We start from the raw sequence: 17,043 nt of genomic DNA, 5'->3' as shown, positions 1-17,043 counted from the left end.
TTCCTTAGTCTCTGCAAGGTAGCAAAGCTTTCAGGGCTTATGATTCAACTCTCCCACACCATCCTCACCCTTACTTCCAATCTTGGTGGGCTCCAAGGTGTCACAGGGAAGCCAAGGAGATGACATAACAGTCAAAGCAGAATATCATCTCCTCACTTGACACTACCCAGTTTTACCCCTTCCTGGTTCTGATTCCAATACTCATTTGAGGTTGGGTGGTCCAGGAACACATTGTTGTCTGGAATCTCCTTCCCTCCCAAGTAGGGAAAGGGATCAGAGATCTAGGTTTCTGCTTTTGAAACTCTTTAGACCATAAACATTGACTTAAACAGAGAAAATGTACATAATTAAAAACATGTATTTGGCTAACTTTTAGTAAAAGAGGGATCAACATTCTAGCCTGTGAATTTAGACTTATCTCTTCTGTTATCTGCTTTTCAGTCAGGTTACCACTTTTTAACCATAATTCTACCAGAGGATAGAAAAGAAAGGGCAGGGAAAATGAGTGGTGAATTTAGTCATTTCTATGCAGCTCTAGCAAAGGATTTAGTGAGGTTAAAAACTGGAAATAATAATAAGTGATTTGAAAGAGATATGATCAGAAGGGTTTTATAATTAATTTGGGGAGCAGTAGAAGAAGTCTAAATTAAAACTAGAAAAAAGAAGCATAATGGGGGTGCAAACAGATATGCTATAGAAAGAAGAATAATTGGTGGCGATGTTCAGTGATTCGCGTGAAAAGACACAAGGGAAATATATGATCTTCCAGATATACTGCTAACAATACAAAACCAACTTCATAATGAAGTACTATGCAGCTATAAAAAAGAAGGTGGAAGATCTCTATGAACTGATAACAGAGTGATTTCCAAGATATACTGTTAATTTAAAAAAGAAAATTGCAAAAGAGTTTATGTAGTATGCTACCTTTTTTTTTTGCGAGAAAGAAAGGCAAATAAGAAAACATACATATATTTGCTTAGATTTACAAAACAATAATAGCAACAAGAAGGAAAAACCAGAAAATAATGAAGCTGGTTGCCTACAGGGGATGGAGGTGGGGGAAGAAAATGAAAAGGATACAGGAGAGAATGACACTTCTCTGAGTACACCTTTTTTTGTATAGTTTTCCCTTTTGGAAACATTGTTGTTTTACAAGTTCAAAAGATTTAAATGCTGTCAATATGAATGGGAAGAGTGGGGTCTAAAACTGAAGGCAAACTGAAAAAATTGAAGCCACCTGCATTTCAAATGTAAACAATCACAGCAAAGGGCAAGAGGAGAACTGTAAACAAATCCTCACTATTGTTTGTGTTTGCAGTGGGATAGGCAACGCCATTCTGAAACTATTTCAGATGTGTTATTGAGCAAACGAGTATCCGAGTCGATGTTGCTGGGACCAGGCTTCTCATTGTGGAAGTAGGAACATACAAATATGAAATGGGGGAAGGTAAGAACGAACCTGTGGGGATGGACTGGAATTGGAGATATTGGTATAAACTCGTGATTTCTAAAATATGTATTTGTATGTGTATGTGCATACATATTGCACATATGTTAAGTATGTGGGTACGTATATTATGTGCGAATATGTATATGTACATGGGTGTATGTGTGTACTTCTAGTACCCAGGTTTTGGTCTATAATAACATTCTCCTACTAAAAGGGACCAGGGTTCCTTGGAAAAATGGCTGACTTCAGGGCTGGGGCAGGATACGGTCAAAATGAGCGTACAACCTTTTGTTATGCTGAAAAGTAAGGAAACACTGGAGAAAATGATGGAAGACTATAAGGACCCAAGAGTCAGCTTAAAAGGCTCCCACTGGCTAAATTTGGGCAATCTGAGCACCAAAATAAATAAGGGCAGTAAAGAATTATAAACCATCGAAAAAAGAGAATTCATAAGTCCATACTGAGAAGTAAAAAAAAAAAATAAAACAAATGAAGGATGAGTCTCTTGCTTACAGTAGAATGCAGAGTGGCAACTTGTAAATGTGGAAGGGGATGCTCAGTTGGAAAATCATTATTTTGCCATCATCAGAGTAAAGATTGGATCAGGTGAGAATTATTGATTGATGCTAAAACAGGGATGGGGTGGGATGGGTTTGATGAGGAAGCAGGATATTTTCATGGTCTTAAAGTATCATGGCACAGATTGCTTATTAGTTGCAAAAGGAAAAACAGTAACTATGCAAAGAAGAAATCAGGCAACATCTTTGATCAAGTGATCAAAATGAGCATCACCAATGAAGGGCAAGTACACATTGTGTGTCTCCAGTTGTGATGTCCTAAAGAGAACACGTCTCTTATGTAGCCTTCCAGCCATAAATGTGTAATCTGAATATAATCGTGAGGAAACATCAGACAAACTCAAAATAAGGAACAGCATAATAAACAAATTAAAAGGGCACTTTAAAAAATATCAATGTATGGGCTTCCCTGGTGGCGCAGTAGTTGAGAATCTGCCTGCCGATGCAGGGGACACGGGTTCGTGCCCCGGTCCGGGAGGATCCCACATGCCACGGAGTGGCTGGGCCCGTGAGCCATGGTCGCTGAGCCTGCGCGTCCGGAGCCTGTACTGCGCAACGGGAGAGGCTGCGGCAGTGAGAGGCCCGCATACCACACACACACACACACACACACAAAATATATATATATATATCAATGTCATTAAAGACAAAGAAAGGCTGAGAAAATGTTCCAGATTAAAGGATGCTAGAAATATGACAATTTAAGTCCAATGCCTGATCCTAGACTATATAGGACAACATTGGGTCCTTAAAATGTCATAAAGTATATTATTGGGTCAACCGTCAAGATTGGAATATGAATGGTGGATTAGTTAAAAGTACTGCATCAACGTCATACCTCTTAAAGTTGATAACTATACTGTGGATACATAAGAGAATTTCTTTATTCTTAGGAAACACACACTGAAGGATTTAGGGGTGAAAGGCCATGATGTATGCCAGTTACTCTCAAATGGTTCAGAAAAAATGGACAGAAACAGAGAATGTTAGCAAATGATAAAGGAAATGGGATAAAACATTAACAATAGGTGAATCTGGGTAAAGAGTATATGGGCATTCTTTGTGCTGGTCTTGCAAGTTTTCTGTAATTTTGAAATCATTTCTAAATTTTAAAAAGGTAAATATATGATCCTCTGGGTATCACTGAGACTTAATGAGATGGGATTTATCATTGAATTATGGTAATGGAAGTATAAACCGTGTTCAAAATGGAAAGACCACAATATGGAAATTCATGAACCTGAGTGTAAATGTGTGTGGAGAGCATTTGCATGAGAATGAAAATGAGGGGAAATAGAAGTTACATCTTTGTGGCAGTATGTTACAGACTGCCTGGCCAGGGAGAGGTTATAGCCAGTGCTTTCATAATACAAAACGCAAAGCTGAAACAGAGGAAAGATATACAGTAATGGGGAAGACCATTATCCAAACATCTGTTGGAATTCTCATTCAGCTAACAGCATCATCTGAAACATTATCGGCTTGTGACAATTTCAAATCTTACATAAAGTGGGGAGAAAGTTTAAAATAAAGGAGGAAAGTTGAAAAAATAAGGAGAAGTACTTCTCCGGACAAAATTCTAACCAGCAAGGAAGAGATTTCTGGTTAAAGAAAATGTGGAGTTTGACTATTTTAAGATTCTTCATGTAAGTGGTATCATGTAGTATTTGTCCTTCTGTGTCTGGTTTATTTCACTTAGCATAATGCCCTCCAGGTTCATCCATGTTATTGCATGTGGGAGGATTTCCTTCTTTTTAAAGGCTTAATAATATTCCATTTTATGTATATACCACATTTTCTTTATCCATTCCTCTGTTGATGGACAACTTTTTGTATGTCAATTATACCTCAATAAAGTGGTTTTAAAAAAGAAAAAATATAGGAAAATCTCAAGGGAAAGTAGCTCTCACAACCAGGGTTCAGTCAACAGTGGCAGGCCAGACCAGCAGGTAGGACTGGAATCTTCATGAATATTTTTTACTAGTAAAATAGTTTCAACTTATCTGCCCATTGCCATCCAAAATTTTGCTTCAGGGCTCTGCCTTTGTTCCTGTCCTATTCTACTTTTCTATCAATGGTCGAAGGAGGAAGACACAGAAGGCACGCTGGAAGGGAAAGTAAATATATTGAAAGGCAGAAACTACATACAAAGGAATTTTGGTAGGCTGGAATAAGGAGCCAGAACTAACCAGATAAAATGTCATAGGAATAAATTCAAGATGTTGTATTTCAGTTTAGAAATTCAATTGTATAGGAATAGGATTTGGAATGCCTGGGGATTTCAGCTGACTATATGCTCAGTCAACACAACAATCAACACGGCTGCTGGAAAAAAGGCACAGGACAAGGGGGCATCAGCTAACACACCAGAGCAATAATACAGCTATCCTCAGTGGACTAGGAATAATTGGTAGCTGGTTTAATTCAAGGAGCATTAACCTTGAAGCCTGACAGGCTTGGGTTCAAATAATGACTCCATCAGTTTGTAGCTCTGTGACCTTGGACAACTCATTTAACTTGAGCCTCAGTTTCTACGTCTATAAAATAGAATTATTATCATCTATTTCATAAGGCTAAGGAAGAAGTTATGAGGACCAAATGACATAACATATATGGGAGTGTTCGTAAATGGAAAAGCATAATACGTATCCAAATTGTTATTATTCACTAGGAGGAAGTCTTAGGCCTTTTATAAGGAAGCACTAACAATTATTTATAGCTGCTCAACAACTGAATGGGCTGTTTGGCTAGAATTCAGCTGCCCATCACCGGAAATGTTTGAGCAGAGACAGGACAATCACCTACAGGGTTTCTGGTAGAAGGCAAGATTTGACAAGATGACATCTGAGGTCCCTTCCAATTCTAAGATGCTATGGTCCTATCGCTATTAAGAATTATCCTCTAAGCTTTTCTTTACAAAGGACTATGTACCCTCGAAAACAGAGGTGACAGCCTTTTGATCTTTGTCACTTCTTAGACTTATTCTCAACTCCCAGGAGACCACTGCTCTCCCCATATCAGGAAAGAGAAGCACAGTTACTGGCTTTAAGACTTTCCCGAGCAGGAAAGACAACTGCAAACAAGTATGTTGGGGAGGCCTTAGCGTTTTGCGACTTCACAACCTGAAGAAACACCCAGGAAAGCAGCTACCAGGGCCAAGTGGCTTAGGATGGAGCTGCACGAGGCAAGTGTTTTTTCGAGTTTGAGCCCAAATGTCCTCTCACCTCCCCATCCCATCATGTGGCCCTAAATTGTCACAAGACGGGAAAAGGAAGCCTATCGGGACGGTTTCGTTGGAAAAACTCCGCTCATGCGGGTCTGTGAAGTCAGACACAGAAGCACAAACACAAAGTAAAAAGAAAATACTAATTTGCAGCTATGCAGACGCAACCTTAGGGTGCAAATCAGTTCCAATCTTGAGTCCACTTTTAATTCTGCTTTCATTTCCATTTTCCCCAGCACATTGAGGGGAACTTGCAGCTCTAGTTAAGATCCTACTGCCTTGTCTTGCTCCAGTTCATCAGAAGGTGAAACCATAACATGTAGGCTAAATGACTGCTTTGCGAACGTCTTTCATTTGATGGCCCACTGATGGGCCATTTTATATTTGGTGTAATTCTTGGAGGAAAGGGAGAAGGGGTAGAGGGAAGAGTGACAGAGGCAGAAGGCTTGTCACTTCACTTATTCACTGATACAAATAGGTGTGGTAAAGGAAGTGGTAGTCTTTGAATGTAATGTATTTTACCATGATAATGAAGTGGAAGAAGAGTCAAGGAGAGAGATGTTCACACACACAGAATCAGCAATGATGGTGGCTTAGCTACTCAGGAATGAATTCTGAGCTGTGTTCTGATTTGGGAGAGTGGAGTGACATGGATTAACTGAGGAAAAGCTAAGGATTACATAAACAAATGGGAGTGGCCCCAGTGACTGCCCAGCAAGGAAATACACAACTTGCTTGTCACCCATCAGTAAGGTCTTTGCAATGCCCTGGGGGAGCTTGCACTGTCTACAAAACACTATACTAAACAACCTAACATGTCTTACAAACACTTGCCTCGTGGCGCCCCGGCCAATCTTGAGCAGCTTACTGCTTCCTTACATTTCCTTATCTCTGGCCACAGGCCCCAACTACACCATGACTTACTGATGAAGTTAGCCTGGCCAGTGAATATGGTGTACTGAAGCTCATAGGAGCTGATGCTGAACTCATCATCCGAGATCCAGTGGACTGTAATGGTGTCATGGGAAGCAGTACAGAGTTCCTCTCGGATAGATGGTGGGTTTGGGGCTGTAAGGAAAGGTGGAAAAGAAGGTAAGGAAAGCATACTCTCTGTTCTGGAATTTTACAATCGTTATTCTTGCTGCCCAACCCAACATCTCATGGAAAGGTGGTTTTCTTAATAAGAAGCTTTAGATTGCATGTACCATACAACCTGAATCCAAGTGCTGAGACCTCAAGTTCCCCCAAACCACTTTTGCTTCAATGGTAAAGGTATTTTAGGCAAAGATCTAAGCCTAAGTTATTGAGATGACTGACTGCCCATCGTCTACTCTGCCTGCACTAACACATATGTAGATATTAGAGCAAAGTGGTCACATGTTTCCTTATTACATGACCTTTGACCTATTTCTTTTTTTTCAAAGTAAGTTGTATTATATATTTTTGGCAGTATTAATAGGGGTTAATTGTGCAAATTAATATGAGTTCCCTCATCTGTAAAATGGGGATGATAATTACCTCACAGATTTGTTGTAAGGATCATGATATAAAACTAATATATAGTGCCTGGTATAAAGTAGATGTTCAATAAATGACAACTATTTTAACATAGTAACAAAGATAACTACAAACACAAAGTTATTGTGTGTGTATATTTTTCTCATGGAATGATCATTCAACAATCCTGAAGGTAGTCAGTATTTTTAACAGACTGGTTGTCTCCTTCATCTTCTAAAATTCTCTGCAACTCAGATATTTTTCTTCCTAATCTGCTAATCCCTAAATTTCCTTAAAATCATTTGGGTGGTACCTATACCCATGTGAGACATTCTCTAATATTCTTTCATTACCACCCGAGTTCTACCCCTTATAACAAGTGACATTATTTTACTGACAGGCTCATAAGGAGAAAACCATCAGCAACTTCTTGTTTTTTACCTTTAAGTAAGGATGGTATGTATACCCATTCTGTCCCCAGAGACACTGACAACTCATTTCTCTTTTCTGTTACATGAACTAAAATATATTCTATGTAAAAAGATACATGTATCATTTTAAAGATTATAAAAGCATTTTCATGATCAATATTGCCCTTTACAGATTATTTTAAAGTCAAAGCACACCAAAAGAAAAGGACTAAAATGGAAAGGAAAGCACAGTATTTTCATACCTGTTAAATAATCTAGCCCCTCCAGCAGTTTCTTTTCTCTGGAAAAATCTAAAGCAAAGTTTTCAAAGGCATCATTAAAATTGATGTCTGGAATCAGAACTTGAGAAGATGCAGTTGCCATAGCGACCCTGGAAGAGAGAAAAGTACATCAATATACATCAAAATAGGTTTGCAACCTTTATCCAATGTTTGATTTCTGGTTAAACAAGGTGAAAATAAATGACTGCTAGAGCTTGATTCATTTAGTGAAAAATATCATATCTGTGCTTTTCCAATGGAAACCATTTAAATTTTAATCATCAGGAACCAATTAAGGGTTATACCATATTTATTCACATATGTTCACCCCTCAAACACACTCCCCCATCCTGTCTTAATTAGGAGAAGTAAATACAGGATTCTTTCCCCTCTGCATCATTTTCCATCTGGCAGGCAGCATCAAAACTAGACCTCTGAAGGCTTGGTAAAGAGCAGTTTGAGAGAATTTTTTCTCCCCCTCTATTTTTTTAATGCTAATCAACAAGCCAGCATGCTGGGGCTTGGTTAAAACCTTCCCCTAAATCCTGTACTTTGTTTGACCTTTGATAACATTTACATTTAATTTTATTATTCTCTAATTGTATAATGCTATGCTAGTTTTATCTCCCCAACTAATTCTAAGAGTCTCAAGAGGAGGATCCATGTTTTGTACCTCTTATAATCTTCCATGGTCCCTAACACAGTGTTGGACACACAATGAATAAATAATTGTTGAATGAATAACTGAATGACTAACAACAACACAAATGCTAACCTTACTGAGCATTTAGTACATGTAAGACACCATGCATGCACTCTACATACATTAAGTTACTCCTTACTATCGCCCTGAGTAGCAAAGGTTATTTCCATTTTGTAAATGAGACATAGAAAGGTTAAGGAACTTGCTCAAGGTCACACAAGGATCAGAAAAAAATATATAACTGAACCCATGTTCACTGGATTCTAAACTTTATACCCTTAACCATGTAGACAGTTCCTGTTTTTTAAAAAAATAAGGTATAATTTTACATACTTCAGCAATTCTAAACCATTGTTCCACATCAGATTTATCTCTGAGCTTTGATCAAAATATGCATGTTTAGGTCCTGTGCCAGACCTGAATCGGAGCCAATGAAGATCCTTGAGCATGCAAATAACAGGATGGAAAGAAACATTAACTTGGCAACAATATGCATGTTAGAGTGGAGCGAAGAGGCATTGAATGCAGAAGAGCAGAGAGGAAACTTGTATGGTGAACTAGTTGTAAGGGGATGAGGAGTTAAACAAATAGTATATCCTTATGCATGGATACCCTGTTACACATCTACCTACAATAGCTTTGGGCTGTTTCTGGAAATTGCGATGTTTCAGGAATAAAATTCAGGTCAGGATAAACAAATGAAAGACTAATACAATGAGAGGCACTGAAGCTTTTGAGGCAAAGGAGTGATGTGCTCAAATTTATGTTTCAAGGACAACACTCCAGGGCTTCCCTGGTAGCGCAGTGGTTAAGAATCCGCCTGCCAATGCAGGGGACACAAGTTCGAGCCCTGGTCCAGGAAGATCCCACATGCCTCAGAGCAACTAAGCCCGTGCGCCACAACTACTGAGCCCGTGTGCCACGACTACGGAAGCCTAGAGCCCATGCTCCACAACAAAAGAAGCCACCGCAATGAGAAGCCCGTGCACCACAACGAAGAGTAGCCCCCGCTCTCTGCAACTAGAGAAAGCCTGCGTGCAGCTACGAAGACCCAAGGCAGCCAAAAAATAAAAAATATTTTTTTAAATAAATTTAAAAAATAAGAACAATACTCCAGCTGCAGTGGATGGACTGGAAGGGGTCAAAACTAGAGGCGGATCAGATTTTAAGGTGTCTGGGAATGAGCAGAAAGTAAAGTGGTGACAGGAGAAGTGCAGACAAATAAAACAGGAAGTTAATTCATAACACATGAAAATAGCCAATAAATATATTAAAAAGCCCAACTACAGGAAAAATCAAAGAAACGTAAATTAAAATGAGATAGCGTTTATGATTATAAAGACATCATAGAAGCTTTTTATGTCTATATTAAATAATGCCTACATGTTTTTATTAGGACTGAAAATGATTCAAATTTTGGAGGCCAAATTTAGCATTACATACCAAAATAGCTTAAAATGTAAATATTCTCTGACATCACAGTTCTACTTCATAAAATGTTTTTGATCTGTGATTTTGGTTTTAATTCTTAAGCCTTATGATCACATAATGTACAAAATTTGTGCTGATGGTATATCTCCTCTATTTTAATCCTTCTAATGAGTTGGCAAAAGCACCATTACCAATCACACACATACAGTAGTTCTACAGTTGTATGTGTTTTTGGAGAGCTGTTTAAAAGACAATCCTGAATTATAACTTGGTCTGACTTAGTGAAGAATTCCCCAGCAAAATTTGCTACTGTATCTTGTCATGCTGAATTTTAAAAACATCCGACCTTATAGATTATCTATAAAAAATGTGAGAAGTGGGCTTCCCTGGTGGCGCAGTGGTTGAGAATCTGCCTGCTGATGCAGGGGACACGGGTTCGAGCCCTGGTCTGGGAAGATCCCACATGCCGCGGAGCAACTTGGCCCGTGAGCCACAACTGAGCCTGCGCATCTGGAGCCTGTGCTCCTCAACAAGAGAGGCCGCGACAGTGAGAGGCCCGCGCACCGCGATGAAGAGTGGCCCCCACTCGCCGCAATTGGAGAAAGCCCTCGCACAGAAACGAAGACCCAACACAGCCAAAAATAAATAAATAAATTTATTTTTTTAAAATGTGAGAAGTATTAAATACTCTTTATTTGGCATTATACCTAAACCAGACTAAAATGCCTTTCATTAAGTAAAAGGCAACATTTTAGATACAGAGAATTTTGATTAAATTGGCACAGTTAAGACCAAAAAGAGAAAGTGGACATTGCCAGCTTATCGTTAGTCCTGGCCTTAACAGGCTAATGAACACACCCTGAAGCACAGGTGAGCCTTACTCTGTTCAATGAGACAGTGAAGGGATCTTCTCAGTATTTAAATATATTAATACCACCAGTTATATAAATCTAAATATAAACACAGTCTCCTATAGGTTTTGAGATGGCATTCACCACCTCTGTGCAAAGTTGAACATTATTAATCAAGTCCAATCATATCTTTTTTTAAATAAATTTATTTATTTTTGCGTTGGGTCTTCGTTGCTGTACGAGGGCTTTCTCTCTAGTTGTGGTGAGCGGGGTCTACTCTTCATTTCAGTGTGCAGGCTTCTCATTGTGGTGGCTTCCCTTGTTGCGGAGCACGGGCTCTAGGCATGTGGGCTTCAGTAGTTGTGGCTCACGGGCTCTACAGTGCAGGCTCAGTAGTTGTGGCGCATGGGCTTAGTTGCTCCGCGGCATGTGGGATCTTCCCGGACCAGGGATCGAACCCTTGTCCCCTGCATTGGCAGGTGGAGTCTTAACCACTGTGCCACCAGGGAAGTCCCCCAATCATATCTATAGAAGGGGAAAATAGTGATGGCACTTGCTGAACTGGAATTACTATCAAAATTCATAAAGCTGATCATACTCATTTATCCACAAGCCAATCTTATTTAAGTCATGACTATCCAACAGAAATATCCTATCAGCCATTCATGATCTGAATTCTGGTGTATGAGATCAATTTAAATATGGTACACATAAAAAAGTCATGAGCTATTTCTGTTTTGTAGTAAATAAGGCAGTGGCCAAATATTACTCACTAGTAGCTTTTTTTTTTTTTTTTTTTTTTTGTGGTACGCAGGCCTCTCACTGTTGTGGCCTCTCCCGTTGCAGAGCACAGGCTCCGGACACGCAGGCTCAGCGGCCATGGCTCACGGGCCCAGCCACTCCGCGACATGTGGGATCTTCCCAGACTGGGGCACGAACCCGTGTCCCCTGCATCGGCAGGCGGACTCTCAACCACTGCGCCACCAGGGAAGCCCTTGGGTTGACCTTTTAAAAAATATTCTTGCCCTTCTCAACATCAGCCATTTTAAAATATGCTTTTTCATCACACGCTACACAGAGGTTCCCACTTGCAAACAAGACGTCCTGTTCACTAAGTACTTCATATATTTTTTACTAAAGAAGTAACTAAGACATATGCAAAGATAACAACTATAAGAGCACTCAACACACTGTATGTAACCTAGTTGTCTAACAATGGGGACTGAGCTAAGTAATGTGTCATACATCAAAAGATGAAACACTATAAGGTCACTGAAAATCAGGTTATAAAAAAATATCCAATGCCAGGGGAAAGTTCGTGATATGTTACGTTTCAAACATAGGGTAAAATGCAGTATATACAACATGACCTTATGTTTGTGAGGTGTATATATATATATATATATATATATACACACACACACACACACACACTCCCAAATGTTAACAGTGGCTGGAAGGTTAAGGATGAGATAAAGATGACATTGACATATACGTAAGTGTTTGTGTCTGTGTGTGTGTCTGTGTTTCTGTATTTAAGCAAAACACAACATTAGCTATCTCTCAAGGCTCTGATCTCTATTAGGGATAATATATAATAAGTGCCATTTGTAAGGGGGAAGGAATAACTCTCCCAGTTAAAATTTCATTTTAACTGAAGTCTTGGTTCTTAATGCATTACAATGAATAATTGTGGGGAAGAATTTCAGACCTTATGAGAGACCAGTGAGAAAGATATTTAGGTTGCATAGATGATTCTCAAGCCATACCACATAGTTAGCCATCTATTCTTCCTACCACATAGGCTATACATGAGCCCATGAAAAGAAGATTTAGATATAGAGAGTTGGGAATCATCGACAGCTAGATGGTAATCAAAGCCCTAGGTGCTACAAGTCTGCAACAGGGAGAATGTGTACTGAGAAAAGAGAATAGCTTAAGACAGAATCACAAAGAACAACAGCACAAAGGAATAGGTCAAGGAATAGTTGCTCACAAAGGCAAATGAAACCAGACAGGCAGGAAGAAAACCAGGAGCTTTCTCAAGCTAAGGGCAGAGAAATTTCAAGTAACAATGGTCAGTAGGGACAAATGCTACTGAGAGACCAAGTAAGATGAAACAGTAAGATAAAACAAAGGAATGTTGATTGCAATTTAGCAACAAGGTATTCATTTGGTGACCTTAGAAAGAATACTTTCAATAGTGTGGTAGTGGCACAAGACATTTCAGAGTTGAAGAGTGAGTGGACGTGATTACATACAGTGGTTTAAATATATGTTTTATCTTTGCTCTCATGAAATCCCACTGAAATGACAAAGAAAAAAAAGTCATAAACCCACAAAGACAAAGAGAATGGAAAAAGAGATGCAAGTAAGATATTGTCAACAAATGTCTGGAAATTAGAAAGGGATGGATGAGTGGTAACCAACAACAGAGCAGAGAAAGCTGAATTGGGAAGCCAAAAACATGAAGCTGATTTATTGCCACAGACAGTTGAAAGTTTGCATGAGGAACAGCAAGACCACCAGATCCACTCAACCACAGACCACCCCTCTCTCATCTTGACGCCATACTAAAAGCAGTCTTAAAACCCTTTCCCTGCTTGGCTCCTAGAATAATGGAAGCCAGACTTGTACCCTTCATCCCCCTCCAGAAGCAGGAGATTGGTGGATTCCTTCCACAGGTAACTGACCCAGGAGAAAACACCTACAGACGGGTCCACTCAATAAAAATCTGGCATTCCGGACTTCCCTGGTGGTGCAGTGGTTGAGAATCCTCTGGCCAATGCAGGGGACATGGGTTCCATCTCTGGTCCCGGAAGATCCCACATGCCGCAGAGCAACTAAGCCCGTGGCCACAACTACTGAGCCTGTGCTCTAGAGCCCGTGAGCCACAACTACTGAGCCTGCGTGCCACAGTTACTGAAGCCCGCGTGCCTAGAGCCCGTGCTCTGCAACAAGAGAAGTCACCGCAATGAGAAACACAGGCACCGCAACGAAGAGTAGCCCCCGCTCGCCTCAACTAGAGAAAGCCCGCGCGCAGCAACGAAGACCCAACGCAGTCAAAAATAAAAATAAATAAATTTTTTAAAAATCTAGCATTCCGCCTTATAATCCTATAGCAAAGTTCACCAAGCAACAAACTGTTCCCACCCCCTCAGATCTTCCAGTCACCTTTTAGTCTTAAATTCAAACAGGCAGTGAAAAGCTCCCCAAACATTTAGGGAAAGACAGAAACTAACAGAGAAAAGGAACGTGGAGGAAACCAACACAATGCAGTTTAGAAGAAAACTTTTTTAGTGATCCTTAATATCATCAGGAAGATAAATAGTTTGTATTCATAAAGCAAGGAGGGAGTGCTAAAAAAGAAGCAAAGATCAAGAAAGAGCTCTTATAAATAAAAATATAAATACTTAAATTAAAATTTTAATAGAAGGATTGGATGAAAAATTAAGGAAACATCTTAGATCAAGAAGATAAAGTCATGGAAAGTGGGAGATAAAAGATTTTTTTAAAATTAGAGGGAAAATCAAGGGTGTCCAAAATCTGGCTAATTAGAGTCCCAGAAAGAGAGAAGAGAGAAGGGGAGGAAGTCCTTAGCAAATAATAAAAGACAGTTTCCCAGAACTAAAAGTCAGTAGTCTTTAGATTGGAAAGACTCACTTAGTGCCCAACAAAAATGAATAATAAAAGACCCACACCAAGGCATATCTTGGTGAAATTTCAGAAAAAAGTACATTAAAGATAAGACCTTCAAAGCTCCAGATTTTAAAATATAGGTCACATTCAAAAGATCAGGAATCAAAATAGCAGTGGAATTTAGTAGCCAATAGAGCCACGCCTTCAAAATTATAAGGAAAATTTATTTCCAACCTATCAAATTAGAAAATAAATTTAAAATATTATTTAAACAAAAAATTCTCAAAATTTTATTTACCTTGTACTCTTTCTTAGGAAGCTGTGGGAAAATTTGTTCCAGCAAAAATTAAGGGAATAAAATGGTACATGAAGGGGGAATCAGGTGGAGCCCGATGGAGTCCCTAATTAAGAACACAGAGCTGTGAATCCAAGGAGACTAAGTTGGTTGGAGTTCACAGGGCAGAGTACTAGAGAGGAGAAAGCTGCACAGAGAGAATTCTGGGAACTTCGGAGGGTTTGCCTCTAGTATTCAATAAAATACTGATCAACACATGCATATAAGGAAACTGCCCAATGCTAGAGAAAGAGTCACCCAAAAAGATTAGAGGGAACAAACCCTAATGCTCACACAGGGCCAGGAATAGTGTATGTTCCCACCAGCCACACCAGAAAATCTCATGATTCATGGGGGACCTGGTAGCGTACTCAGAAGGGTCCTGTCTCAGTAGTGGGGAAAAATTTCCCCTGGACTAAACACTGCTTTGATCACACCTAACAAATCTTAAAAAAGTAAGACCTGAAAGGAACAAGCTATTTTCAAGTAACTTAACCGTGTCCCAGAACAAAGTTTAGGAATATTTATAGGAATACAAAAATATATAGTGCCCAATAAGATAAAATTCACATTGTCTGGCATCCAATAAGAAATAGCCAGACATGCAAAGAAGCAAGAAAATAAAGCCCATAATAAGGAGAAAAAAGCAACTAGTTGAAACTGACCCAGATATTAGAATTAGGCTTAAAGCAATTATTATAACTGCATTCCATATGTTCAAAAAGCTAGAGAACCCTGCTACCTTCCTGCTTATGCTCAGCAAATGACTTTGCCTCCTATTTTACAAAAAGAGGGGTAGATATGAAATGATAAATTCCTCAATTTCTCATACCAAACCGCTGGGCATACTGACATCCACATCCATTACTTCCGTCTTCCTTCTGGTTAAATGGAAGAGATGTCCCTTCATTTGTGCTTTGGCCACATGCCTTCTTTTTTCCATAGCTTCAGTTTTGCCCCATCTCTAGCTGACCTGTATCCACTTTTTTTTTTTTAATTAATTTTTGGCTGTGCTGGGTCTCCGTTGCTGCACAGGCTTTCTCCAGTTGTGGTGTGCAGGGACTACTCTTCGTTGCAGTGCACAGGCTTCTCATTGCAGTGGCTTCTCTTGTTGTGGAGCACTGGCTCTAGGCGTGCGGTCTTCAGTAGCTGTGGCGCACAAGCTCAGTAGTTGTGGCGCATGGGCTTAGTTGCTCCGCAGCATGTGGGATCTTCCCGGGACTAGGGATCGAACCCTTGTCCCCTGCATTGGCAGGCAGATTCTTAATCACTGCACCATCAGGGAAGTCTGACCTACATCTACTTTTAAACTCACTCACATCTCTCCTATCTAAAAAAATAATACCCACAACTTTCCTCTACCACATAGTCATTCTAGCTACTGCCATATCTCTCTTCTTCTCTTCATAGCAAACTTCTTGAAAGAATGTTCATTTCTTCGCCTCTAATTTACTCTTCTTAAACATTTGAAAGTTATTTATATTAACGTAATACTTGTACCTAATTAAATAGTCAAATGTTGCTAATAGTTATACTGCAAGAAGTAACAATCTCCTCTCATCCCCAATTTCTGCTCTCCAATAATAATAGTATTGAGCATTGACTTTGTGTTGGGCATTTTTCTGAGCCTTTATAAGTACTAACTCATTTAACCCTCACAAAAACTTTATGAGATAGACACTATTATCATTCCCATTTTGCAAATGAGAGAATGAGAATGAAGCTCAGAGAGGTTATATGACTTCCCTAAGAGCGACCAACTAGTTTAGGGTCAGAGGCAGGATTCAAATCTAGGGAGTCTAGTGCTATAGTCTAGACTAGAAAGGCATCCACCTATCTATGTGGCCAGAAGTTTCTCTGCTCCTACACCAACACCAACATAGAAAGCTCCAGCCCTGAGTGGGCAGCAGAGAGCCATGGCATCACTAGGGCACATGGTTGGCTGTGCATTAGAAGAACCAGTAGGTTGCAGAGACAGAGAGAAGGGTGCCAGAAATCCACAGGGCAATCTACCACCCTGAGGCTTAGTAACTAGCCAGCTGGTAAAATCTTCAGGTGGTAGCGGCTACATATTGATACACGCCTGAACAGAGTTAAGTGACTTTAAGCTGGCCCCTTTTCATAAGAGGAAGCATTGCTGCAAGAACATAAGGAACTCACCTCTCAGCAATATTTTTTGCAGACTGGAGAAACCGCGCCTGGTCATTTTCTTTCAGGATATGCTCAGCTTGGTTGATGAGGACTGTTGAGCGTTCAAGACACTGGCGGCAATTAGCAACCTGCTGTGCCAACTTTCTCAGTTTCATAACCTTAAAGAATTAGCAAAAGAAAAATAAGATAACACATCCAGTGGTTAATTAAAAATGATAAAACAACATGAAGGAGATCTGCTGCAGTGATTCTAAAAATAAGACCTATTAACATCCCATGGTCCCTGTACTAAGCACTCACCTTGTCACCCTACCCACCATGTCTGTTTTGTCAACCCCTCCTACCACCTACGGCCCGCTTACTTACCCTGCAACACAGTCATATACTCCAGGTTACCTACCTCCTCTTTTTATTGATCACATTAATTATTTTTATTATAAAAGCAATGTGTGGTCATTACAGAAAATTTAGAAAATAAAAAGAAACCCTACC

At 39.7% G+C, this 17,043-nt stretch overlaps 1 protein-coding gene across 3 annotated transcripts in view; it reads right to left on the bottom strand.

Moving 5' to 3' along the window:
* MID2 (midline 2) overlaps window positions 1-17,043 on the bottom strand; it is a 91,496-nt gene that overhangs the window by 3,732 nt on the left and 70,721 nt on the right. For 2 of the 3 annotated variants that reach the window (XM_065900371.1, XM_065900369.1), the window contains exons 4-6: window positions 16,561-16,709; window positions 7,425-7,552; window positions 6,179-6,322 (exon numbers count right to left, since the gene is read on the bottom strand). In XM_065900371.1, coding sequence (XP_065756443.1) covers window positions 6,179-6,322; window positions 7,425-7,552; window positions 16,561-16,709 — 421 coding nt within the window. Of the gene's footprint in view, window positions 1-6,088; window positions 6,323-7,424; window positions 7,553-16,560; window positions 16,710-17,043 lie in introns of all 3 variants that reach the window. The other variant, XM_065900370.1, reaches the window with a different exon arrangement.

Source organism: Phocoena phocoena, chromosome X (assembly GCF_963924675.1).
Source record: "Phocoena phocoena chromosome X, mPhoPho1.1, whole genome shotgun sequence".
In the NCBI taxonomy this organism is placed as follows: Eukaryota; Metazoa; Chordata; class Mammalia; order Artiodactyla; family Phocoenidae; genus Phocoena; species Phocoena phocoena.
The sequence above is the reverse complement of the archived record's forward strand: the minus strand, read 5'-3'. Positions and strand labels throughout refer to the sequence as shown.